The sequence below is a fragment of the Chelonia mydas genome, chromosome 2 (assembly GCF_015237465.2).
Source record: "Chelonia mydas isolate rCheMyd1 chromosome 2, rCheMyd1.pri.v2, whole genome shotgun sequence".
Lineage (NCBI taxonomy): Eukaryota > Metazoa > Chordata > Testudines > Cheloniidae > Chelonia > Chelonia mydas.
Window position 1 is genome coordinate 133,003,576 of NC_057850.1, and position 26,970 is coordinate 133,030,545.

The 26,970-nt window shown below is 45.3% G+C and overlaps 2 protein-coding genes and 1 long non-coding RNA gene across 11 annotated transcripts in view; 1 reads left to right on the forward strand and 2 right to left on the reverse strand.

Annotated features, from left to right (window-relative positions):
• The window catches only part of OTULINL (OTU deubiquitinase with linear linkage specificity like), a 57,527-nt gene extending 42,889 nt beyond the window's left edge, over positions 1-14,638 (reverse strand). Inside the window, exons 1-4 of one of the 7 annotated variants that reach the window (XM_037893321.2) lie at positions 14,580-14,635; positions 7,382-7,504; positions 6,163-6,260; positions 2,901-2,950 (exon numbers count right to left, since the gene is read on the reverse strand). In XM_037893321.2, the coding sequence (XP_037749249.1) occupies positions 2,901-2,922 (22 nt within the window). In that variant the 5' untranslated portion in view covers positions 2,923-2,950; positions 6,163-6,260; positions 7,382-7,504; positions 14,580-14,635. Of the gene's footprint in view, positions 1-584; positions 1,087-2,900; positions 2,951-4,167; positions 4,245-6,162; positions 6,261-7,381; positions 7,505-14,579 lie in introns of those variants that run through there. The other 6 variants (XM_037893316.2, XM_037893319.2, XM_043540246.1 and 3 more) reach the window with 6 other exon arrangements.
• LOC122464588 lies at positions 13,074-16,468 on the forward strand. The gene is made up of 3 exons (XR_006288769.1): positions 13,074-13,161; positions 13,913-14,464; positions 16,319-16,468. It is a non-coding gene; the product is annotated as an uncharacterized LOC122464588 (long non-coding RNA).
• A 7,348-nt stretch (positions 16,469-23,816) lies between these two features.
• The window catches only part of TRIO (trio Rho guanine nucleotide exchange factor), a 400,036-nt gene continuing 396,882 nt past the window's right edge, over positions 23,817-26,970 (reverse strand). For all 3 annotated transcript variants that reach the window (XM_007065023.4, XM_037893324.2, XM_043540247.1), the window contains one exon: positions 23,817-26,258. In XM_007065023.4, the coding sequence (XP_007065085.1) occupies positions 25,716-26,258 (543 nt within the window). In that variant the 3' untranslated portion in view covers positions 23,817-25,715. The remainder of the gene's footprint in view (positions 26,259-26,970) is intronic.

Consider the following 26,970-nt stretch of genomic DNA (forward strand, 5'->3'; position numbering starts at 1 on the left):
AAGAAATCAATTAAATCCTGGCAGAGCCTTCACATGGATTGCCTTCTCTTATTCATGATCACACAACATCCCCGTGGCAACTACAGCAGCTGCTTAAAGGGGAAGTTATATTACACAAGTATCAAGGTATTTTAACTGTCGTTACTGCCATAGATATACTGCGTCCTTTTTAAAATAATTAATCTCACTGTCTATTTTTGTTCTTCATTATATTTCCCACTCCCATCTGTGGGAAAGCCAGCATTGTAACTGCATTAACTCAAGAAAAAGACATGGGCATCTCTGTGGCCAGCTCTGTGGAAAGAGTGGGAAACATCTATTTCCTAACAACTAATGACCTCCTGGGTTTAAGGATCTTAGACTTTGCTTCAGTCTTTCAGTTTCTCCAGTCCATCATTAACAGCGAAGGAATGCTTTCTCTATTGGTCATTGTTGGTTACATTTGAAATGCAACATGTAATCAAACCCATACATATAAACAGTGCCTATGAGGACATCATCCTCAACACCAAGAGCTTTCTCTAATTGTTCACAGTGAGTCTAGATGAGACTCCAGCACTTAGAACTCAGTTCCACAAACTCACCAATGCTTTTTTTTGATGATTGGTTAACTCTGTTGCTTTTTACGGGTTCAGTGAGTTGCTCTCTATTCTTGCTCTCTCCTCTTTCCAGGCGTCTCAGCATCTCCTCTCTTGGGGCTCCTTCCAACTAGATTTTTTTCGCCCAAGTTGTTTTGTCAGTTGTAGAAAACCAGTCTTTACAGACTCAGCTCGTCTTTACAGATCAACAAACTGTGAAAGGATCAGACTTCCTGTTTCACTTCCGTTAAGCTTTTCAAAGTTTCACAGGCAGCGTATGCTTCTCCATGCATAAGCCACAAGAAAAAAAACAATGAAGCGTAATTCAGCTATTTATAAAGGCCACGTTCGTTACCTCCCTGTGTATCTTCCATATTCCTTGGAGATTATAGGACAGCGATTTTCGAACTGTGGTCCATTGGTGGCCCAAAGGGGTCGTGTCAGAAGTTCACAGAATCATATGGCACTGGCTGCTCCTCCTTTCCAACTACTAAATCACATCAAAAAGCTAAAAAAATATAAAAACTTCCTTAATATTATCTATCCATGCAAAAAATTGCTTTAGTTTCTGCAGGAACCTGATGTGCTTGTCAATGGGAAGGGAGGTGGCTTACAGAACTACCACTCTTGTAAGATATGGTGCAAATGGGGTATTGTAGCAGGGTGGTCACTCCGCTCCAGCCCTGAAGGGGTTAAAATAGCCCTTGGAGAGCCCTGGGGAGCCAATGGTAAAAGCAGCCCTGGAGAGGGCTAGGGAAAAGGAGTGAAAGCAGCAAACCTAGGCTGATTGGGGGAAGTGGCCACAGCTGGGGCCACACCTCAATCAGGCCACAGCTGGCCCTATAAGAGGGCTGTGGGCCTGAAGCAGGGGTCTCCCTCAAACCCTGGAGGGAGAAGGCCTGCCTACCTACCTACCTGGGAGGGAGCTGAAGGTGCCTGAGTGGAGCAGAGCTGCGGATAGGGCAAGGGGAGCTCCCGCCTGGTAAACCCCCAAGCTGCAGGCCTTGGTGAAGGCCTACACAGGTACTGGGGTTGCAGAGGTGCAGCCCAGGGTTAGGCAGAGGCAGCTGGTCCTACCCCCTTGCCTGTGATGAGTGGCTATTACAGACTTCAGTCTGCCCCAGTGAGTGGGGTCTAGATGATGACTGCAGTAGCCACTGAGGCAAGGTGAGTTTAGAGTTGGGGGTTCCCCTGGGAGGGGAGACCCAGGGTGTGGGGGTACTGGTGGGGCAGAACCCCAGGTAAAGGGCACCAGGTCTGGGAGGGACACAGGGCCAGCGGCAGGCAAGACACCGGCCTGCAAAGGGCGCTCTGAAGGCTGGAAAGAGCTAATTCCCAGACAACCATCAGGAGGCACCGCACCGGTAAGTCATTGTGTCACTACAGGTACATATAAAGCCAATTAACCCACTTAACAAAAGGTGAATTTTAAAAACGGATGAGAAAATTAACCTCTTGTGAGGTTCATGTTCATTTCCTCCCCAGGTTTTCTAAGTTAAATCAGCCAGTGGTTTCACAAAAAAACTAAACCTATTTATTTTTTTAATGGCCAGTAGGAAGACTACATTCACGATATGGACTCAGCCCATTGGTCATCAAGTCCAGTCTCCTGCTCCTGGAAGTAACAAACACCTAATGTTTCAGAGGAATGGGGAACCCCTCTCACCCCCAAGGTAATTGATATACAGGGGCCAATTGAGCAGTGCTATAAGCAGGATCATGCTGGCTCTTGCAGTTACCATCTTACACCCTCCTTTCCTGTGAGATTTGATTATACTTCTATAACTACTAACGATGTTAATAAAGTTAAGCAGTTGTTTTTAAAGGAGCACCTTCCTTTTTCTTTCAATGTGCTTGGATCAGTTGTGCTTGTTTGTTACCTTAAAGAAATGCTTCATGCATGGAAATTAATAAAAAAGAATTTTTACTTATGACACTTTGTTCTTCCTATGATTCTGCACCTCAGGAACCCAAGGTAAAGATCTGCTCGCTCAGCCCTGATCTACTGGCTGTGCCTTATGACTGCAAGCCCACTGGGGCTTCTTCCTGTCTCATCTAACAAGGTAGCAGTGCCCCTTCACTAAAGAGTTGTGTATCCTTAAAAGCTCACCTGCTGGCTTTGAACACTTATCTGCTGCAGTGTTTTTTGTTTTCAGATCTGTTGTCTGTATTCTGATTCCAATGGGTCAGATGACCAGCTTCTCAAAGGGGGAAATTGGGATACCTATATTGGGGGCGGGGGGGAGGCACTGGTGAAAGTCCAGGAAGTTTGTGTAGGAAGGATTTGATATCTGGGAAAAGGGGAGAAAAGGGTGCACTCACCCTCTTTTTTTCGATCAATCATCTTCTTTCCTTTCTTCCACCTCCCTTTTCTGAAAGAAAAATCTGGATATTACATGAAAGGGCAAGGTGGGAGTAAGCCATCTTTACTGTGCTATGTTCCCCGATACTGTCTTTGACAGCTCTTGTATTGGATTTCTTACCCCATTCTTGGCTTCTTTGAGAAACATTTCATTATATGTCTCCCTCCGTTTTTGACTCCTACCTCATTTCTACATCCTTCCTGAGTACTTGTTTTTGCTGCTTCATTCCCTCATTCTCCTGTTTCTCACTTTGCACTCCCCACATTCCTCTTCTCTCTTTTCTCCTTCAATTTCCACCTCCTTTCTTCCTTCCTCTCTAGCTGCGACCCCTTCATACCTCCCCATTCTCTCAGCTACACGCTCATGAATTTGTGGGACTCCCTCTCAGCCACTGGTCCTTGGATTCACTCACCTCTCTTCCTCATGTCCCAGAGGGTGGAGAAGGGAAGTAGCACTGTTAAGACCCCTGGGGATGACCTGGGGAGCTGGTGAAAGGGAAGGCTGGGGCCTTCAGAACAATTTACAGGTTTGTGCTGTCTAGACCTGGCACCTCAGTCCTGTCTTGTCAGGTGAGATGGGCTATTATGGTGCACAAAATAAAAAAAGGTCTGTCTTGCTGATCAGCCAGAATTTGTATATTTGCTCATTTTGTTCTCCAGCTTCTTATCTCATTCACAAGCCAAAAAGGAAATCTTCTGTCCACCCACACACTCCTGTGGCTGCTGTTATCTGCATGCTTCTGCCACCCATGACAATTCCCTTGCAGTTCCACAAGCTACATAAGTTGGGGTCTGAGTTTGACCATGTGATAGTGAAACTTTCTTTTCTTGTTGTCCTTTTGAAAGAGGATATTGGAACAAGTTGCCTTTGATCCTACAGAGCAACAACGTTGAATCCCTATGGGGATGCAAAAGAGCAGGATCAAGAAGGCTTAACTTGATACTTTCACACACAAGCCTTAGACTGGGACTGACCCTAGTCTTAACAGTCCTGAGCTTTAGGGGAGTTCAAATCCATTTCTGAATTTTACTGTTGAGCCCCCCTGTCTGTCATGGATTGACCAAAACTCTGGAACTGAACATGCAAGCTTTGGATCCAAATGCAAACTAATCAAAACATGTCCATTTCTCATCATCATTATCATATCCTTGAACCTATAATCTGGGAGAAAGTACATTCTGTAGGCCAAGTTATTACGCTAATCAGTGGAAAGAGAAGTTACTTACTTAGTACAGGAACTGGAGTTATTCAAGATGCATAGTCTATCTGTATGCCACATGTGCTCCATGCAACTGACAGGAATATTTTTTTCTAGCAGAAACTATTGGTCTGTGCCTGTGCTCTTCTCCTCCTCATGCTCTAAACAGAGGACAATAACGGGCAGTGTAGATCAACCACTTCTCCAGTTCCTTCTCTATTGCAAATCATATATCCAAGATTCAAAGCAGAGGGCAAGGAGGCCATGCAGTGGAATATAGCTAGAGACCACACATCTTGAACTCCAATTACTGTAGTAGGTAATTAACTTTTTCTTTCTTCTTTGAATGATAGTCTGTAATGCTCTATAGCTCGGGGGAACACCCAGCACCCCCATGTTCATCCTTGTAAAATGATTGTGTGGTATCAAAATTTGTCATGTCGGGTGTCTTCAGAAGGCTGTCTTCATGATGCACTGAGCATGGTTGTTACAGTAATGTTATAATTTCATGTATATAGTTATTAGGCTGAAAATGTGTCTTCATGGCTCAAAATAGGCAAGGACTCTAAGAGCAGAGAGGCACTTCACACCTCACCAGGGCATGTATGGGACAACCCAGCCCAGCCTCACAGGAACAAAGGGTGCTTGCCTAGGCAGCAACAAAAGGATCTGTTGGACTCTTGAGTCCCCCCCCACTTCCTTTGGTCAGTTTGGGACTGTGATGACGTAACGCTCACCTGACTTTGAAGGGGGGGGGGAGGGCAAAGCCAAGCGGGAAGAAACAACATGATAAAAGGGACAGACATTTGCCATACTCTTCCTCTCTCTTCCACCTCCATTTACAGACACCACACCAAACAACTGAAGCACTGATCAAAGGGGAGAGCCTGGCTGAAAAGTAACCAGCCAACCTGTGGTGAGAAGCATCTAAGTTTGTAAGGGCACTGAAAGTGTTAAGATCAGATTAGAATGCGTTTTGCTTTTATTTCATTTGACCAAATCTGTCTGACTATTTGAGTGATTAAAAGTCAAAACATATCTTTATAGTTAATAAATTTGTTTGTTCTACCTGAAGCAGTGCATTTGGTTTGAAGCATGTCAGAGGCACCCCTTGGGATAACAAGCCTGGTACATTTCAATTTCTTTGTTAAACTGAAGAACTCATACAAGCTTGCAGCATCCAGCAGGCATAACTGGACAGCGCAAGATGGAGGTTCCTAGGGTTGTGTCTGGGACCGAAGATATTGGTTTAGTGTCATTCAGTTGCACAGTCCAAGGAGCAGCTTAATGCCAGAGGCTGTGTGTAAACAGCCCAAGAGTGGGGGTCTTCACAGCAGAGCAGGGTAAGGCTGGCTCCCAGAATCAAGGATTGGAGTGACCTAGCAGATCACCGGTCCAGATAGCACCAGAGGGGAACATCATATAGTCCCTATACGTATTTCCCTGTGGTTGATTGACAAGAGGCACTCATTAAGGAGGGATGTGTGAAGACCTCTGAGATACAGCAGTGCTCCTGTCAGTGGTAGCGAGAGATGTATTAGGTGCAGAAGCCTGTACCAAGGCATTATGTCTTAAGAAGATATGTACCACATCCCATATTGCTGCTTGTCAGACTTTGACAAGAACATCTCAGAGACGTTACAGAGACAAAGCACATGCACACTGATCTATAACACCCTGGGGTGAGCAATATTCATCAGCTTGTATCACAGCATAATGCATCCTGAAATCCACTTTGAAAGCCTTTAGGAGAAGATTGCTTTCCCTCTCATCCATTCTACAAATGATCTAAATAATCTAAGTGATTTCCTGAATAGCTTTGTTCTTTGGAAGTAGAACACCATGGCTCAAGAGATGTCCAGGGCATGAAGCCTTTTGTTTTCACGGGTGGTGTGGGATTTCAGGAAGAAGGTGTGCAGATGGATTGTCTGATTCAGAAGGAAATCCCAGCTCACTTTGGGGGTAAATTTAGGGTGTAGCCTCAGAAATTGTATCCTTAGGGATAAAATCCCAGTTCACCTACCTTTCTTGCTGAGGTGATGGCAATTAGAAAGGTGACTTTTGTGGATAAGCAGGCTAATGAACATGAATCCCTGAGCTCAGACAGAGTCCTTGTTAATTCTGAGAAGACAAGAATGAGGTTCCATGTCAGGGAGGCTTATCCACAGGAGGAAAAGTTCTAACTAGTCTCTTTAGAAAACATACTGTCACAGGATGGGTAAAAACTAAGTGGATATCGTCAGAGGGTGGTAGGCACTCACAGCCATGAAGTGAACCCATAGGAAGCTGAGGGAAAGACCTGATGTACTTAAAGGAAGAAGATATTCCAAAATAGTAGGGATATTGGAGTCCTCTAGCTGAGGACCATGTAACCAGGCTGACACCCTTTCTACTTAGCTACATAGCATTTCCTAGTGGTCTCCTTCTTACTATTGTTAAGGATGGCCTAAACTGCTTTTGAACATGAATTTTCTAGGTTCGATGCTCCTCTAAAACCCAGGCTGACAGGTAGAAGGAAACTGGATTGGAATGCTTGACTCTGCCTTTATCAATAGGTCTGGGAAGGTCTGTAAACTGATGACAACTGGTCATGGTGACAAATGAAGGTGGTAGGGCAGGGGTGGGCAAACTATGGCCTGGGGGCCACATCTGGCCCTTCAGATGTTTTAATCCGGCCCTCGAGCTCCCGCTGGGGAGCTGGGTCCGGGGCTTGCCCCACTCCACATGTGGCATGGAAGCAGAGGCATGTCCCCGCTCCAGCTCTTACGTGTAGGGGTAGCCAGGGGGCTCCACATGCTGCCTCTGCCCCACATGTTGCCACCCCTGCAGTTCCCAAGGGCCGGAAACTGCAGCCAATGGGAGATGCAGGGGCAGTGCCTGTGGATGGGACATCATGCAGAGCTGCCTGGCTGCGCCTCCACATTGGAGCCAGAGGTGGGACATTCCGCTGCTTCTAGGAGCTGCTTGAGATAAGTGCCAACCAGAGCCTGCACCCCTGACTCCGTCCTGGACCCCAATCCCCAGCCCTGATCCCCCCCTGAACCCCTTGGTCCCAGCACAGAGCACCCTCCTGCAGCCCCAAGCCCACACCCCCAGCTGGAGTCCCCACACACCCCCAGCCCAGAGCCCCCTCCTGAGCCTTGAACTCCTCATTTCTAACCCTACCCCACAGCCCACACCCCCTTCCACACCCCAACCCCCAATTTTATGAGCATTCATGGCCCATCATACAATTTCCATACCCAGATGTGGCCCTTGCAGCGAAAAGTTTGTCCACTCCTGTAGTAGGGGAACCAGAATTACCTGGACCGTCTGGGAGCAATCAGAATTATTGCTGCTCCATCCTGTCTGATATTCCTCAGAACCTGAGGTAAGAGAGGAATTGGTGTGAAGGCATACATCAGATGTCCCGACCAATGAACTAGAAGAGCATCTCCTCTGGAGCCTTGACTCCACCCCTACCCCCACCCCCCAGAGACTAGCTTGCTCCTACTGTCTGAAGTCAAGTCTGCAGGAAGCAAAGCTGAAACCTCATGAAGGAGGTCACATACATGCAGGAATCCATATGACCTAGAACAGGGGTAGGCAAGCTTTTTGGTCCGAGGGTCACATCTGGATATGGAAATTGTATGGTGGGCCATGAATGCTTATGAAATTGAGGGTTGGGGTGCAGAAGGGGGTGAGGGCTCCAGCTGGGGTTGCAGGCTCTGGGGTGGGGCCAGAAATGAGGAGTTCAGGGTGCAGGGGGGGTTTTGGGCTGGGGCAGCAGGTTGGGGCATGTGGGGGCTCCAGCTGGCGGTGTGGACTTTGGGGATGAGGGGCTGGGGGTGCAGGAGGGTGATCTGTGCTGGGACCGAGGGTTCAGAGGAGAATCAGGGCTGCGGGTTGGGGTGCAGGAGGAGGTCAGGGATGCAGGCTCTGGGCAGCGCTTACCTCAAGCGCTCCCAGAAGCAGCGGCATGTCCCCCCTTCTGGCTCCTATGTGGAGGCGCAGCCAGGCAGCTCTGCATGCTGCCCTGTTCACAGGCACTGCCCCTGCATCTCCCATTGGCTGCTGTTCCTGGCCAATGGGAGCTGTGGGGGCGGCACTTGGGGCGGAGGCAATATGTAGAGCACCCTGGCTGCCCCTACACGTAGGAACCAGACTGGGGACATGCCTCTTCTGCCGGGAGCCATGCAGAGCCATGGAACACATGGAGTGGGGCAAGCCCCGGACCCCGCTTCCCAGCTGGAGCCCAAGGGCTGGATTAAAACCTCTGAAGGGCCAGATGTGGCCCCCGGGCCGTAGTTTGCCCATCTCTGACCTAGAAGGATGAGACATGAATGAGTCAACGTTTGTGGGCTCAGTCTGAGTTGAGTGACAAATTCCTTCATGGACTGGAATTTGTCCTGGTGAAGATATGCTTTGGCCCTGATGAATTCCAGAGTCACCCTGGTAAGCTCTATGTATTGTGTTGGAATCTAAACAGATTTTTCTGTGTTTATGCAGATCCCCAACAATTGTAGAGGATCAGCATCAATTATGTCCCCAACCAATACCTCATGATAAGACTTCATTGTCAGCAGCCAGTTATCGAGGTAGTGGAAAACCGATGACTGGTGGCACCAGAAGTGAGCTGCCACTTCTGAGAGTATCTTTGTAATACCCTTTGTATTACTGCAAGGCCGAAGGGGAGCACCTTGTATTGATAGTGTTTCAGGCCCACAGTGAACCTGAAGAACCTTCTGTGTGTGAGGGGGTTGGACATCTAGATGGAAGTAGGCATCCTTCATATTGTGAGCTGTGAACTATTGGTTTCTGTTCAGCGATGGAATTATTGATGCCAGGGTGACCATTCTGAAACACAATTTGTTGATAAAGGCATTGAGTTGTCTGAGGTCCAAGAGGGTCTCCACCTTCTCTTCTCTTGGGTGTGATGAAATAATTTGAGTAAAATCCCTCCCCCCACCACAGTTGAGGAAGTACCAGCTCTATGGCTCTCTCAAGAAGGAGGGAATTCACCTCTTGAATGAGCTTACTCTCAAGAGAGTGGTCCCTGAAGAGGGATGGGAAGAGGGTTCCAGAGGTTGTGGGGAGATTAATTCTATAGTGTAGCCAGAACGAATTATGCTAAGACCTCATCTTTCTGTTGTTATCTGCCAGGCTTGGGGCAAAGCAGGCTAAATAGCCTCCAGATTGGCTTTTGGGGCTCAGGGTTGATGGATGTGGCATCTACTGTGGTTCATAGCTCTCCAAAGTCCTGTCAAAAAGAATTCTTAGCGGGAGGTTGAGGTTGGAAGGAGGAGGAGCATTATATGTTTGCTCCACTGCAGCTTCTGTTGCTTCCACATTGGTTCGTAGCCTCTTTGGTGATTTGTACCTCTGAGGTCTATCAAACTTCTTTCTCAGTACTGGAGCGTAGCTCTCCAGTGAGTGGAGGGATGCCTTAGAATCTTTCAATTGGTGTAATGATTCATTTGTTTTCTCACCGAAAAGATTATTCACTTCAAAGGGCACATTCTCCATTGTGGAATGAATTTCCCTAAGGAATTCTAAGGAATGAAGCCACGATGCTCAGCTCATGACAACAGCTGTCAACGTCAAATGAGAGGCTCTGTCTGCTGCATCAGCTGAGGCTTGTAAGGATAATCTCGCTATCAGTTTATCTTTCTCAGTCAGTCTGGAATTATGCTCTGTACTACTGCGGGAATTTGTCCATGAATTTCACAAACTTGGAATAGTTGACAAAACTATATTTAGAAATTAGCTCTTGGCAGTTGACTATGCAGAACTGAAAGACTGGTTGAACTGGAAAAAAAGGGCAAAAAATGCCGGCTCTGAGATTCACTACAGTGGTGTTTTTCCCCACTCCCTTCTTTTGGCATTTAAACATATGCTAAAACGTGTAGCCAATTGTTTGAGTACACGTGTGGCTTGTTCTTAAAAATGTTCAAGAGACCAAAGAGCTAAATTTATTGTCTAAAGGCAAAAAAAGTACAATATGAAAAGGAGACATACATACCCTACATCTGGGAAAGAAATTTACAGTGTGCTCACCTTAAACGGAACATTTGTTTCAAAGATATGCATTTCAGCTAGTCGCATTTATAGTATGATTTTACAAGTGTGATGGGGCAAGGCCAGATGGCTATGGAAAAGTAGTGGGAGATAGATATATTAGCTCCAGGCTAAACAAATCCCTGGTACCAGGTTAAGTGAAATGGAAGCTGCTCCAGGTCAGTTAAGATACCTGGGGCCAATTAATTTTCCAGGACGCAGGGAGAATGCTAGGTTGATTGGGACACCTGAAGCCAATCAGGGGCTGGCTGAAACTAGTTAAAAGCCTCCCAGTTAGTCAGGTGGGTGTGCATGTCAGGAGCTGTGGGAGGAAGTTGCCCTGTTGGAAAGGCTGAGTAGTACACACCATATCAGGCACAAGGAAGGAGGCCATGAGGTAAGGGTGAAGTGGAGCTTGAGGAAGTGAGGGCTGCTGTGGGGGAAGTAGCCCAGGGAATTGTACATGTCATGTCTCTAAAAGGTCAGCTACCATAGCTGACACTATTAGGGTCCCTGGGCTGGAGCCTGGAGTAGGGCTCCCCCCACCTTTGCCCCCTGATTAATCACTGAGACTGGGAGACAACAGAGACTGTGCAAGGAAGGATAACGTCTCCTCACCTCCCTCGCTGGCTTATGATGAAAATGCCTCAGTAGACTGTGACCCTTGTCTCTAGAAAAAGAAGGGTTACGTGGAGGGTCACAGTGAGCCTCTGAGGCTAGCGAAATCCACCAGGAAACGCGGGACCCACGGAGGCAAGGACAGAGCTTTGTCACACAAGTTACAAAACTCTTTACATATCACTAAAATCCAACCTACCAGTTTGTAACAATTCTTTGACTTGTTTTATTCTGTACTATTCTTATCTCTGTTTTGGATACTACATTCCAAACCAGTTAATAAACCGTGAAAGTACTCCTTAACTGTACTTGTTACAAAGTATTTATAAATCTTTGCTTTGACAAGTTTCCTATTTTTTTAATTCCAAAGCTGACTTGAGCTTTGCACAATGTTGTGAACTGCTTGATATGGGTGAACAGAATTGTAGGATGAGCATAATTCATTCAGTTTACAAAACTTCCAACACTCAGGCACAGGTACAGTGTAAAACAGGATAATTGTTTGGGGCATTTGATGGGGCTTGCAGTATTTTTTTGTGTTTGTTTTTTGCAATGATACTGTTATGGTAGAAGTCACCAGATGGTGCAGTTATAAATAGTCTTACAAATTCTTTCTGCATGGGCCAACAAGTTTTTAGTCTTGAAGAAAGGTGGTATTATTGCGAGAAAGTTCTGTGGAGAGGAAACTGTTGCACACAGTAAGAAAGTTCTTAGTGAAGGGTAGTTTCCTGGGAATTTAGCATTGGTGTGTGGCCTGGTCTACAATGGAAAATTAGGTTGGCATAACTATGTTGCTCAAGGGTGTGAGAAATCCACACCCAAGTGGAGTAGTTAAGCCAGCCTAAGTTCCCATATAGAGAATATCTTGATGAAGAATACTTCCGTAAACCTAGCTACTGCCTCTCAGGGAAGTGGATTAATGACAGCAATGGGAAAATCCCTCCCATCAGCAGAGGTAGTGTCTACCAGGAAGTGCTACAGTCGTGCAGCTGTAGCATATTAAGTGTAGACAAGCCCTGAGATTACTGAAAGAGGCAATTGTACCCAGGCTGTTTGTGACTGGCTGTGTGGTAGGGTTGGTGTGTGTGTGTTGGGTGGGGGAGGGGTGGTGGTGGGGTGTAAATGAAGCAATTTACATTTAGAATAGACCCAAACTTCAAGTCATTGATTTCTCCACCACTGTGAAGTGGTCAGCAAAGCCTTGCTATTGCTCACAAAGGGCTGGTCCCAGTGTCAGCAGCGGGACACTGGTGTCGGAAGAAGGGGCAACAATATGAAGCAGTATTTCCTGTGATTTGGGCACTTCCTAGTACACGTGCCAGCTCGTACGGTATTAAGCTAACAAAGAGGGGCAAGGGTAGCAGTAGTGCATTAAATAGCAGTTTTATGTATATAAGTGTCTGCTCCTGCCCCAATACAAGGTTTGCCATGGATTTCAGTGAAAGCAGGAATGAGCCCATCTCTCTCTCTCATCTCTCTCTTTGCTTTGGCAAGTTCTTGCAATTTTTGTCCCTTTAAATGGGCAAGAGTTAACCCATGCAGTGCCAATATCTAGCACATTTTAATAGTCTTAGAAACTAGTGAGAAATTTACTCAGGAGACCAAAACGCCCCATCAGCAACTTATGCTATCACTAAGGGATTTTTTAAAAGAATCCCATTAGCCAACATGGTGAGAGACACTAGAGAAACAATGTGAACACTTGACTGTTGGCAGCTACAGTTAAATAGTTAGCACTGTTTAAACATGAATCCTCAAAAACACCCGATGAAGCAGAGAGAGTAGCTCCAGCTGATTTGCTGTGAGCCACAGTGTCAAATCAAAGTTTAGAATGCAGGAGTTTCTGGATCTCTGTTTCCTAGTCAGGCAAAAATAGAAAATCCCTTTCTCTCACCTCTTCAAGAAACACTCACCAGAACGATGCACACTTCTGCTGTCAGCAATAATGATGGTATATAGAGAAATAAAAAGCAGCTGCTTTTCCATTAGAACAGCAAATCTCATTCAGCAAGAAACGGTTTCAAGTTTCTCAGATGAGGGACTCACATGAACAACAACCACAAAAGAAATATACGAATGAGAGTGGATGTCTTTATGCTAAGAACTGGGGGCCACCGGGAAGACATAAACGATGAACACTTGGCCAGAAGAAAATATTAGTATCAGACAGCACTGAAAGAAGCAGCGTTGAGAGAATGAGTCAGCAAATAGCCATATGCCCCAGAATGCATATGCCCCACTTAAGAATTCACTGGGAGTCCAGCTGAATGACTGATCAGAGGAGTTAATTAGCAAGGCTGTAGGAATATTTTTCTCCCTGTAAGTCTCCTCATGTACAATTAGTGGTCTCTTATTCTGAGTTGCAGAGGTAAGTGTTTTAGGCCTTTTTAATCATTTTTTCCCATCTCTTAGCAGACTTTGCTGTCTACTCTGCAGGTCGAAATTAAAATCCTTTACTAGCTCAGCAAGATGAGCTAAGCTATGAACTGTCTGTGTATGTAGGAACAGAGATAGGAAGAATGATTCTGTGAATAAGGCACTGTAATGGGACTCAGCAGGGCTAGGTTCTATGTTCCGGGCTCTGCAACATATTTCCTGTGTGACCTTGGCAAGTCACTTTACCACAGGCAAACAAAGGGGGGGTAATAATAAATAGGGCCAAAACGCCAATCATCTCCTATGGTGTACTGAAGAGTACCCTCAGCACCCTTTGGTGTTCTTCAGCCCCTTTTAGTCTGAGACCCAAGCTGTGAATTTTTAGGGCAAATCAAAGCTTTCCCCAAAGTTCAGGAGACGGGGGGAATCCAGTCTGGGGCCATCTCTGCTTTCACTATCGCTATACTACACTTCTGAGACTTCACAAGGGGTATCCTACTCAAGACCCTTAAGAGTCATAATCAAGGCCCTGTGCACTCCAAGCAAGTGGGATTGATTCTGCAAGATACCTGGTCTCTGTGGCACTCCAGTGCAGCACCTGGAGATTCAACAACTGCTTCAAGTAAATCCCATTATGGAGGCATTTATTAAAATAATTATGAAAATGAATGATGCAATCAGTCAGCTACGCCTTGTGCTGTTTTTTGATATTTTTAAAAATGACACAATCCCCACATTTGCAGATTTCAATGTTCTGCAGCTTTTAGTATTGACGACGCAACTGCATGGTAGGAATCGGCGGAGAAAAGATGTGGGAGAAACCGACAAGAGACTGTCCATTGCAGCCTACTTTTTTGTGGGGGAAGGAAGTCTTCGACACACGTTGGAGACACAGCAGGAAACGAATGAGGAACTGAGTGACAACTATCACATCTGTGAAATTTAGATGCTCAGCTTTAAAACAGTGAGGAAGATTCATGGTAGGGTCTCTCCTGTTGCTGAAATGCTAAATACACTTCACATTCTTAAACATTCAAAAAGTTGGGGCTGCAAGGAGTTCCTGCCAACCACTCCCTTTAGTATAAATTATCATCGACTACAGCCACAGATAATACCAGTTATTCCCAAATATGTTGGAACTTCCTTCTGGAAGCCATACAGCGCAGCACTGCTGGATTTGTTGCTGCACATGTGGCTGCTGCTCTGTGCACTGCTGATGTTGTTGCCACTGGGGTCACTGTGCCATGAACTGCCCATGACAGCTGAAACACTGAGGCTATGTCTACACTACCATGGTAAGTCGACATATGCTACGCAACTCCAGCTGCATGAATAACGTAGTTGGAGTCAACCTCCCTTAGGTCAAGTTACCCCGGGGGGTTGACGGGAGAAACTCTCCCGTTGACTTACCTTACTCTTCTTGTTGGGGGTAGAGTACAGGGGTCGACTGGAGAGCGATCTGCTGTTGATTTGGTGGGTCTTCACTAGACCCGCTAAATCGACCGCCGGTGGATTGATCTCAGAGCGTCGATCCTGGCTGTAGTGTAGCTGTAGCCTCAGTAGCAGAATTTTGTTTCTTGTGCTGGTGTACATATGTTTGTCTAGATAAGACATAGGAGCTGTTATTGGGTTGTTAGAATCAGTCTTGGCTCCACTGCACCTCATGTGCCAGTCTAACACAAAACACGAGTATAACTTTTTAAATGTGGTGACTGATTGGTAGGGAAGGAAATACAATATTTTCCTGTACAGATAACATTTCCACAAGGTGGACTTCAGACCTTAATGTGTGCATGTGACAGAGAGCAGAACCACTCCCAACAATAAAATAATTTAGTCCCATTGAGCAAACACAGCCATTTGGCACAAAATCAAATGTGTAAACATAACAAAAAATGAAACGTTAATTTAGTTAAGTCACAGTATGTCAAATGCAAATGATAATAGTGAAAGACTGCTTGACCGTACAATGCTGGCTAACAAAAGGCAGGAAATGCAAAAATTAAGATTGCATGCCTAACCTTCATTCGGCTTCTCTGCACATATACATTGCAAATGTTTAGTCATGTGATCACACTTTTGAAAATATACCTTTTGCTACAAACTTCATACACGTGTATCTCAGCTAACCTCATGGAATTAAAGATTCCCATAACACATATGTGCAAGAGGATTCTGCATTCAACATTGACTTGTGCATTTCCCAGCTTTTTATTGCTGAACATTAACATTGCATTGATATCATTTTTATGGTTAATTTCTGAGGATTTTTAAAAAGGAGAAAAGTCTAAATCTGTGGCTAGAGGAGTGGCAGACAGGTGCCACACAACTGCTGTGTGGCCCCTATTTGCTCCTAGCCAAGAAATGTGACCCTGTTCAAATAAAGGCTAGGACACTGCCGTTGAAGAGGCAAAGACGATCGCTGCCTCTACTGACCAAGCACCATGATAGCGTTGCTGAGCAGACACCGCTGTCATAATGCCTGCTGCCTTTATATTAAGGTTCTCTTTATGAATGGTTTAAAACTGGCCCCTTGTGCCATGGAAAATTTTCCTCTTAAAGTTTAACATGCAGACAATATGTAATGTGAGCATTTTGGCAGAGATTTTAGCCACCTAAAGGATTTGGACAAGGGGCAGCCGAAGGTCCGAGACAGCTTGGAAAAATCTCAGCCTACAGTGATTGTGTGCGAATGCAGGACAAGCAGGGGACCTGGCGGAGTATTTGCTCACAGTTCTATGCAGGGGCTCCATACTGCTGGATTTACACTCTGAGGTCATTTGTCTTGTCTGGAACAACATCACCACCATGGGCAGGCTTAGAAATGATAGCAGTGATTACAGGTTTCAGGCCAAATGCTTGCTGGATGCCTGAGATATACAGGGTGTGTGTGTGTGTACCTGGCCTGCAGAGCTCTCTGTACATGCACTCAAGCACCTTATCGCATCTCGGAGATGGAATAAACTAGGCACAGGTGTATTCGTAGCTGCAGGGTGGGGGTGGGGGAGAGCACTGAATGAGACACACCTACCTTCTAGCTGATAGTGCATATTGCTCATGATACCATTTTGTCAATACAAGTCTCCCTACCTTCCCCTATGAGAGGCAGTCCGAATGAAGCCTTTTCATTCAAAAATGTTTCTCTACAGGAGGCTCTGAAAAGCAGCAAACTAGCACTCATTCTGCTGGGAGGAGAAGAAACCTTTCCTGCTCTTAGGCCCCTCCCTGCAGCCATCTCTACATCCTGATGTGAGAGACGCCCCCGCACCTGATGTTACTCCCGGAGATTATCCTGGAATCATCCATCTGCCATTTCAGAAGCTGACAGCGACCCTCTCCATTTTTTTTTTAAGTGGAACATTTAAAAATGAAAGCTGTAAAAATTTTCACTGTGTGCGAGCCTCAAACTCACACTGCTCAAAGTGCACACCGTTGGAGGTGTGTGCACGGGAAAGCAACAGGGTGGGCATATTGGGGAGGAAGGAGAGAAAATCTTGCTAACTATTTTCCTTCCAGTGGAGTTTATCATGGAAGTGCTGACAAGCTGCAGGCAATATCTCCTACCATTGAAAGGTCACAACAGAACCCTGAATACAGATATTTCATAGACTCATAGGCTTTAAGGTCAGAAGTGACCCATCGTGATCATCTAGTCTGACCTCCAGCACGTTGCAGGCCACAGAACCTCACCCACTCCTGAAATAGACCCCTAACCTCTGACTGAGTTACTAAAGACCTCAAAGTTTAAAGACTTCCTTTAAATGCAGTTCTTTTCTAAACTGAACTGGCACCAATTTCACTTCCATTATTTGGAGCAACTCTTATGCTATGTGTTAACATCAGTACCTTTAGGCAAAACCATGAGGACAAGACATTGGATGTGCTACCATCAACACAATTTATCTGACTAGGCCACAGTGTAAGAGAGAAAGGGAACCTCTGTTTATATTGTACGCAGCATACACTTATACTACACTGTATCATGGAAAAGCTCTGACAAACCTGCAGAGAGATATTATGCCTTCAATATCTGGCCATCAGGTAGGAGGCAGGTTTCCCGCCTGCCCAGAAACTAACTGAGAGAATCCAAAAATAGAGTCAGTAACATGTTAAATAGCTTTTCTTTCAAAGTTTGAGTTGGAAGAAACACTGGCCACTGAGCAAACTTGCTTTATGCTCCCCAGCCATGGAAAATAGAACCGTACATTCTGTGGCTTATTCATATAGACATTCTTTCTATACAAACCTTTAGAAAATTATGACCTTTAATAATGGCTTTGTATTCCACAGGGTGTGTAGGGGGTTCCTCTCATTTAATCCATATCAAGTCTAAGTGGATTTAAAAAAAGCCTGCCTCCGAACAAAATGTTGACCCATACTTCATTATTTAAACAAAACAAGATCTGCAAACAGAAATATTCAGTTGGCTGGGAGCACACATGCAAAGCAGATGCAGAGTGTTAGTTGAGTGACGTTGCTCCATGGGGAGCAAAGGTTCCATGTACGTCTGGAGTGATGGAAACCAGAATTCCTAGTGCTCACTCAATTGTCACTATAAAGGTGACAGACTGAAATGTGTGGAAAGGTAACTCCCTTCCAAATACAGCCCAACTGCCTCAACTATGGAACTGAAAACTCAGTTCAATGCTCTGCTCCCAGCTACCCCCTTGGGAATTTGTTCGGCTAGCATATCTCCTGCACGTCAGTGGAATTATTCCCAATTTACATCAGACCAGGATTTGGCCCACGGTGGCTGCTGAAAAGCAGAGACTTTTGCAATTAGTGTTTTCTTACAGCTCGTTGAATTTTTTTGAATTTTGGGTTTTCACCACAAAAAAAAAAAGGGATTTTTCACAGAAAATTCCCATTCTTTCACCTGGCTCTTAGTTTGTATGTTTTTGACGTGGAGGCCTCATTCCTGAGATTTCTCACAGGCAGCACAGAGGTCTGCCTAGTTTTCCTGCTGGCAATGTCTTCCATTACACGCCTGCATATTTTCTAGCCGTGTTTAGCACCTGGAGAGGCATCATTTTGCAGGGGTTAGGAAAGATAAACAAGGTGATTAAATTCCTTAAAATTTGCTTATTTCAGAAATTATGCAAATCAACAATACAATGTAAAGATGAAGCCCCCCCACTAATCCAACGTTTACATTACTTACCATGTACCACCGTAACTGGACAGTTGCATCACGTTTGCACGAACAGTAAAGTTTCCTCTTCGTCTATGCCAAAATTGCATCATCCAAACCCAGAAGTCCCCCTGAATGCCAGCAGCACAGAATGGAATCTCAGCCTTGCCTGCTATGGACGCTGCTGATCCTGTGGCATTTGTTACTACAAATAGGGGGCTATTCCGTTATCCTGCACCTCTGTGCTTTGTTTGGTTATCACCCTCCCATCCCAAAGCCTCTGTGAACTAGCAGGACGTTTATAGCCTGTGCAACATCCTCTCAGCATGGATACCACAACCCATTCTCAGCAGCCCAGGTCTCATCTCCCTTAGGATTATTACTTTGTCAAGGGAAGAGATGATTTTTGGACATAAAACATTAGGGAGGTGCCCTATTCTCTCAGATTTTCAACGTGAGTTAGACAGCTACTATTTGTGCCTCTGAGAATATCCCCCAAGTTGACATCCTCCTCCCTCACCACCTCTCTCATATCCTGCTTATGACCTCACAAGCTCATTGCAGCAACTTTACCCTGTCCCCATCTCAGGAGTGCTGGATGCAGCTGGCTAAGGCCAGTCAGGCTGTGCTACTAATTTACAGTCAGTACAAATGTAATCAGCAGACAATTGCATTTTAGAGACCCGCAGGGAGAGGTTGGATAAATCAGCTATTTATCAGGTAGTCATAAAATCCCAGACCAAACACTTGAATACATTTGGATCCTGGTGCCCAAAGGGATCTGAGTGGGCAGACCCTGGCAGACTTTAGGTGGGATTCTGGAAAAGGTGTTCGAGTCCCCATATGTGTGCATGGGGATAGTGGGAATCATAGCCTTTACTTTGTACTTATTGGCATTTGGGGGGGGGGGGGCGGCTGCTGATATTGTCAACCCCCTCAGAACACTGACAACAAGTGTTTGCCCACAGCAGTGGTTCTCAACCCTTTTGTATACTGACCCTCTCTCCCACCTGGATGCAAACCCCTTTCCCTTTAAAAAGTTGGGAAGAGCAGGATGAGCTGTATCTCCTGGTTGCTGCTCCCAGGTCAAGAACCCCTGCTCTAAAGGTTGGTAACTTTTCATCAGACACTCCTTACCATAGCTGCAGTGCAGGTTCATTCAGAAGTTACGCCAGTGCTATTTACCTAAGGGATGGAGCATTGGCTTTGGCAAAACTGTTGGTCTGGGTAAATGCAGAATCCTACATCCATATGCTTAACACTAAACTCAACCCCTTCCCTGTAATAGGTAAGTTAATAATGAACATTAAGAATAAAAGTTACTCAGGGGCTTCCATTGCTCTACATATACAGGAAAGGTACATGAAGTATAGATCACTTCCTGGATTGGAGATGAGATGCCCCTCCCTTCCATCACCAGTTCTACCACCGCCACAACCGACAGACATTCAAAATGGAGTTCTATTTTGGCACCCATCCATAACACAGCAGCAACTGACTTCACATTAATACCATTGCCGCCTTCACCTAGCCTTGGCTTCCCACTAACTGGACTCACCCAATGCCACATCATCCTGCATTTACCACAGAGCAGCACGGTACTGTGCCTGCTACTCATTTTTCACTCACTAGGAAAGTGGTTGGCTTTCTGCCTCTCTCTGATGGACGACTGCCTGGGATCTGCTGGCTGTGGTGCTTGACCTCCCTCCAGCCAGCTGTTTTTGTTACTCCCTTCCTATGCTTGTGCACACCAGCACCTCCCTCCTCACCACCTTCATTCGATGGGTTCACAACGTTTTTTCTCTCTGCCACCTCAGGCTAGGGTGTCTGGTGTCTCATGATAATGTTGTGGGGTAGACATTCTCAGACCACCACCAGGCTTTTGCAGAGACCTGACTCTCTTCTTCTTCGTCTCTGCTCACCCGCGATGAAACTGGACTCACTGGATCCACTCTAACAGCAGAGGCAGGATAACACTCGGTACAGAGTCACAACAGGATCCATGAAATTTGACCACAACTGTGAACAGCAACTTTATCTTTTAACATGCTGCTTGTGGCTAAGTTGGCGTCCTTCCCATTTCTGGAGACATTATCCACCTTGAGAGCCCTCAGGGTTATGCGTGTCATTCGTTATACCCAGCACTGATGGGAAGTGGGCTATATGACAGAATTCACGCATTATCTAGATGTGCTTATTTCTCCCCATGGGTAAGGCTGTGTGATAATTGCTTTCCTCTCCGTGGCAGTCAGGACATCTTCCAGGTAATAGTGCATAGCAGGGTGGTAGAAGGCAAGACCAACTTGCTAGTATGCCCAATGCCGTGGTGACCCTGTCTGGAACTAGGAGGGCATGGCTCCTATGGAATTGTCTCCAGATCCTCCTGCAGCTTACCACAGAGATGCATGAAGACTTAAAAGATGTAGTCCAAAGGCACAGATTCAGTGTGCCTCAGTGAAGTCAAGGAAGGTCCCACAGGCTCTCAAATCCCGGTCAGAAAGTAATGGCACTCCACTCTATGCCGAGTAAGTCTTGGCCACCTCCTCCTTTCTGTCAAAATACATCTAGAAGTCATGCCTATAGCCAGAGGCTGGTGCAGCCAGAGGCGGATTTACAGTGAAACACAGAGTGCCCTAGCATGGGGCCCCCATACGACAGGGGGCCACAGGGCCGGGCAATTGCAGAGGCAGAAGCTTGGTCCTGCCGGCTCCTGGGACTCCTGCTGCAGGCTCCGCACCCATCAGCCAAACTCCCTCCTCCCCCGAGCATGCCACGTTCCCAGCCCTGCCTCCCAGCGCTGCCCCCACTGCCAAACAGCTGTTTGCTAGCGCTCCAGGAGGGAGAGGGAGGAGCAGGGCCGCAGCACGCTCGGGGGAGGAGGCGGAGAGGAGGCGGGGTGGGGCCTTGGGGAAGAGGGTGGAATTGGGGCTGGGCGAAGCAAAGGTGGGGCCCCCGCACTCCCGCATCAGCCGCTCAGGGCAGGGGGCTGGAAGCATCCCCATGACCCCATCCCTGACTCCTGCACCCCTCCACATCCTCACCCCCATCTTGAGCACCAAATGGGAGCTCCTGCACACACACCCCACATTCCCACCTGCACCCCTCGCACCAAATGGGAGAGGGCCCAGGTAAGCGTTCCACACCCAAACCTCCTGCCCCAGCCTTGAGCCCTGTCCCGCACCCTAACTCCTGGCCAGACCCTGCACCCCAACCCCCTCCCAGACCCTGCACCCCCAGCCGTGACTCCTGCATCCCCTCACACCCTCCAGCCCCCCTCACTCCTGCACCCCCCACCACCGTGCCCACCCTGACTCCTGCACCCCCCCCATCCCCACCTGCACCCCTCGCAAACAGGAGGTGCCCCAGGTAAGCGCGCCACACCCCAACCCCCTGTCCCCCCCGCATCCTAACTTTTTTTACATTTTTAAATAAACGCTCTTATCCAATGCGCTTTCCAATCGTTAGCTAACGGTACAAACAATATTTGGAAAGATCATTAAGTGGTCCGCCGAGACCCTCAGTGACTTTCAAGTGGTCTGTGGAAAAATAAGTGAAGACTACAAAAACAATCGAGGTACCTCACTTTATTTTCATTTACTTGCTATTACTTATCAGAGGAGGATGAAGAAAAAAAGAATGAAAACACCGGGGCAGGGGGAGATAAGAGAGAATGTTTTTTTTCTTGGCTGGGTCCCAAGGAGGGGCTCCAGAAATGAAGCTGGGCACAGGGCCCCACTAACTCTAAATCCGCCACTGGGTGCAGCACCAAACCTCAAAGTGCACCCTCTTTCAGACCCGTTCCCCGCCCCATCCTTTCCACTGCAACTCTCCTACCCTCCCCACACCCTGCAGCATTGCCCTAGACCACAAGCCCCATATTAGCTGCTCTCACCCAAGCTATTTGCCTTTTTCTTTCAGTCAGATTGCAGTGCTATTTCCAGGCGTGTTGTGTGCAAACCAGTTGATGAGTGCTGGTGTCTGAGTGGCTTAACTTGCCCCTGTAGGCCTAACTGTGCTACTTTGGGACCAAGGGTGCCTCTGCACTGTAATCAGAGGTCTGACTGCAACAAGCGTAGTCATACCCAACATAGCTTTGATCTAGTTAGTGCAAATAACAATAGCAGGGAAACCGCAGTAGTGTGCACTTGAGTTCAGGGACCCGGGCTTGTTCAGGCCATGCTGCCTCGGCTTCACAGCTATTGTTATTCAAGCTAGCTAGGTCACGCCTACTCCTGCTGCAATCACACCTCTGACTGCAATGTGGACACGCTCCAAAACTTGGGTAAATGTGTGTCTGGGGGACCTCTGAGCACATCTGAACATTCCTATTGAATAGCCTTAAACAACCCCCTTGGAGTGCTCAGCCTTCGAAGTAAGCAGGGGACTGGGGTACAAATGAACGTTCTCTTTGTTTAAAAAAAAAACAACAACAACCCTGAGCACCCAAACTTGTGCAGACTTCCAGAGCAGGGCCTGTGCACCCACAAGTTCTCTGCCACTAATATTAGTTGAAAGGAACGCATTTTTGTCACTGAAACCCACCAGGTGAGTAATGTCTACACATACTCTACTTGGGTTAATCCTCTTCCCCACTGTGGTTTATTGCCAGGCCTAATCCATTTTCCTGCTCAACAAGAAGAGGGGCAGGTGTGTAATCACAGAGCAGCAAGGAGCTTGAGCGTTTATAACAGAAACAACAGGTTGGGATGGGGTATTTTATTTTCATACCTTAGAAGAGACTTCAGGCTGTTTGCCCTGTCAGATAGATCTCTGAATATTCTGTATGTTTATTTCTGGGATTTCCATGGCAAATTGTGTGTGGGGAAGGGAAGTGGGTGCAGGGAAGAGAAAGAAACAGCTAGTTTTTGAAGCTGGGCAATATACAATCCTGAAAATCAGGAATTCAATGAATTGATATGCAGAAGGGCTACATATTGAGTTACTGACCTTTAAATTCATCTTTGAATTGCAAATAAGGTAAGGACAAGAAGTGTACATATTCAAAAGCTTTCCACCTGAATCCTTTGAAGGATCTAGATGGAGTTACATCAGCAATAATGAAACCATCCTTAGATTAAAACAGTTTTTCCTCATGTGTAGCATGCTCCAGATTAAATATAAGAGTGACTGGAATATACTCCATTTTATATGATTTAGTTTTGGTCCTTTGGTTTCTTGATAAATTGGCAATGTGGCCCTTAATTGGGTGACGTCTGGCTGCAACTGTTGTATCCACAGTTGCTCTAAAGGTATACAATGCAGTGACAAACAAGTCCCAGAAGGGTAGCTAATCAAAATATCTAATCATGTGGGAAGACAAGGATACCGCAAAGCACTCAACATCTAGAAGTAAAGGGCAAATAGTATTTTGTGGGGGCATACTCCTGGCTTTTAAAATAGGCAATTTAAATCTCATTCTATAGCAAGGAACTATTGCCATAGCTTCAGTGCAGAGCACCACTGAAATACAGGAAGACCTAGATCATAAGGTCTTAAAACAAGAGAGATCAGACAAATATGTCAAATATGTTTAATTTTTTTTTAAAATAACTGATGGCAAAATAAAATATTTACATCACATCATACTGTTTAAACACATAACGTCACTGTACAAAGAAATATACATGCAAAATAAAGTAAAAATTTAACTGAAATAATAGAGGAAAATAAACACGAACAAGATGTTATGAGGTTGGTACGAATACACATCCAGTTTTGAATTCAATTTTCTTTTAAAAAGTTTCTGTACAACTTTACAAAACAAACAAAAAACAAACAAAAAGGAATAAATAGAATACAATGGAAGCGGCAAAGCTTAAAACTAACCAAAGCCAGTTTATGGCTTAAGACCCATATATCTAACTAGTGTGGGTTGCAGGCTTAGTTTCCTTATTAAACATGGCATTTTGCACAGAGAAACATAGACGACAACACATCCATGTGAACTCCTTGATGCACAGAAAACCATCTCTGTCTTTTTAAATATTTCATCACATGTTAATATTACTTCAATCTTAAAAACAGTTACATAAGATACAATTACATTACGTGTCAGGTCTTATAACCACTACTGCTTGGATGTATTTCTTCACCAAAGAGCAAAAAATTCATTCAATTATTGTACAGAAAGCAGTAAACGCAGATTTGAAAATTCTAAAAAGTCGTAAATGTTGAGACTGATTTTGGGAAAGTAATACTTTGGCATTTTGAATAATATAATAATAATTTTTTTAAAAATGTCACCCTATTTCTTATCCAGTTTGTGATTTGGGTTATGAATATCTAATTTATTTATTTACAATCCTTAAAACTCACTAGATTTTTTTTTACTAAGTTTTATGCTAAAATCTCATCTTAAACTAGTAATGACAGTGTGATACAATATTCCCTCCCTCACCCGCCCAGAAACCCCAAACACACAAACAAAACCATAAAGCTCGCCGTACTAAGTGTGTGCTTTTTCTATATATTTATTACAGTTACAACAGAGGTCCTCATAAATAGTTGCATAAAATGTTAAAGCCACAACATTGCACATGATATGAAATAAAACAAAATCCCAAATGAGTGCATTTACAGTATTTTCATCCTGCTGTATACTGCTCGACAATCAGATTGGCAGGCTGGGCACCAACCCAAAGTCCTTTTCGAATGGGACAGCAAGGGCTGACCTGAACTGAAGACCCGCACAGTGGTATACCACCATTTAGGAAGGAGGGAGAGGGGGAGAAAAATTACAAACCAAAGGCAGGTAACAGTCTATATACAAGTAAGGCCTACATTTTATCAGAGCAAAACGATTCATTCTATTTGTATGCAAAAATTTTGAGGTTGGATGCACTTAAAAGCAGAGTCTGATCTCAGTGCACTGCTATGTGAGATACATACAGGCGAGGCAACTGGAAAGCTCTAGGACCAAGTGAAAAACGGACATCAATGGAGGCTATATCAATGGGCAGCCAATTTGGTGAGTCTTCTCCAGGTGTGATTTGATATTTGTCTTTGTTTGTTCGTTAATACCAGTGCTTTGAACATAGGCATTTATTTCCTTGAACACATCTTGAAAATGATAGATCAGTTCATTTGCAAAATTCTATTAGTTTGTTTTTTTAAAAAAGTGTTTTTTTTTGTTTTTTGCAGAAACCTGAATAAAATACTGTTACTGTAACGCTCTTGGCTGCCTTTCACAGAGTACAATGCTATAGTTCTCCACCTCAGCGTAGTTTGCATTGCTAGTCCCAAGTACTACTGTGTGCAGGTTTACTTGGAATGCATTTTCACACGAACATTCTAGCAGCTGATTGGCTCTATTTGTTTTTTTCTCCAAAATTCAAGTCAACAGCTGATTGGCAGGAGATTTCTATCTCCAGTTTGATTGGCAGGTGAAAGAGAATGAGAGAGAATTTCAAGCGAGGTCAAACTCTTGGCAAGAGCCTGCTCTGTAAGAAGTTTTTAATGCTACGAATGGGTCGAACATCATTCTGGTGTTTTCGCCGCTCAATGAACGAAGTCAGTCTGGATATGTCAATGCTGTCAACATTTTTGCTATTCCCCAGCTGCAGCCATTGCTCTTGAAGGGCCAATGCAGCAGAAGGACGCTTAGCTGGGTCATCCTGAAGTAGGAAACATACAAAATCTTTGGCCTTTTGGCTAACTCCTTTGAAGTAGTCATCTGGGAAACTAAAGTCTAAGCGGCAAATATTCAGGCAAGTTTCCTCTACACTTTCATCCAGGAAAGGAGAGACGCCACTAAGAAGGACATATGTGAGCACTCCAATGCTCCAAACATCTGAGGTGAGGGAGACAGGATTTCCGAGGATAATTTCAGGAGCTGCAAACTCTGGGTTCCCAAGTAACTGGTGGATATAATAGGTGGTATTGAGCTGGACGGCATCTCCAAAGTCAGCCAGTTTTATTGTTGGCTTAGCTGAGCTCTGATCCACCAGAATGTTTTCAGGCTAGAAAATACAAAGAGAAAAATCATACCCATCTTTCAAATAAGTCTAGCACACATCTAACGCCCTAGTTTACTGCTTCCCCGCCAGCGGGGTCAGTTGGTGAGCACAGCAAACATTTACAAGCTAAGTGGATTACAATGGTTAGCTCCACAAAGCTCCTGCACCGTTCTATCAAGCTCCTCAAACAATCCTGCAGCATCCTGCAACATGTGATCATCAAGTTTTAGGTTCTCACACAGTCATGACACAGGAAACACAGTCCTGCCTTAGTCGGCAAAAACTCACGAGAAGAGTTCTGCAGAAAAGCTCCATAGAAAATGGGAACCCTGTAAACCTGCATTTTGAAGACCCAAAAACTTTTGACTGATACTGTGTATATAATACTCATTGACTACTTGCCTCCTGACACAGAAAAACAACAAACAGCACATATTTGAAGACTGGGGTAGCAAGTTAAAGATTTTTTTTCCCCCAACATAGAAGTGTCCCTTAACATTTACATGCCATTTATTTTACAATATAGAGGCAGCTGAACTGAGCTGAAGTTTAAAATCAGTCTCTTAGAGCCACACTGGAAACCACAGGAACTCTTACAAGCACCTCCTAAAAGCAATAAGGGAAGGTGGAATTTTTATTGTGTTTTGAATTAAAGAAAAGTTACTTACCTGTAACTGGATTTCAAGTAGACCCCCACTCTTGAATTCAGCTGTGC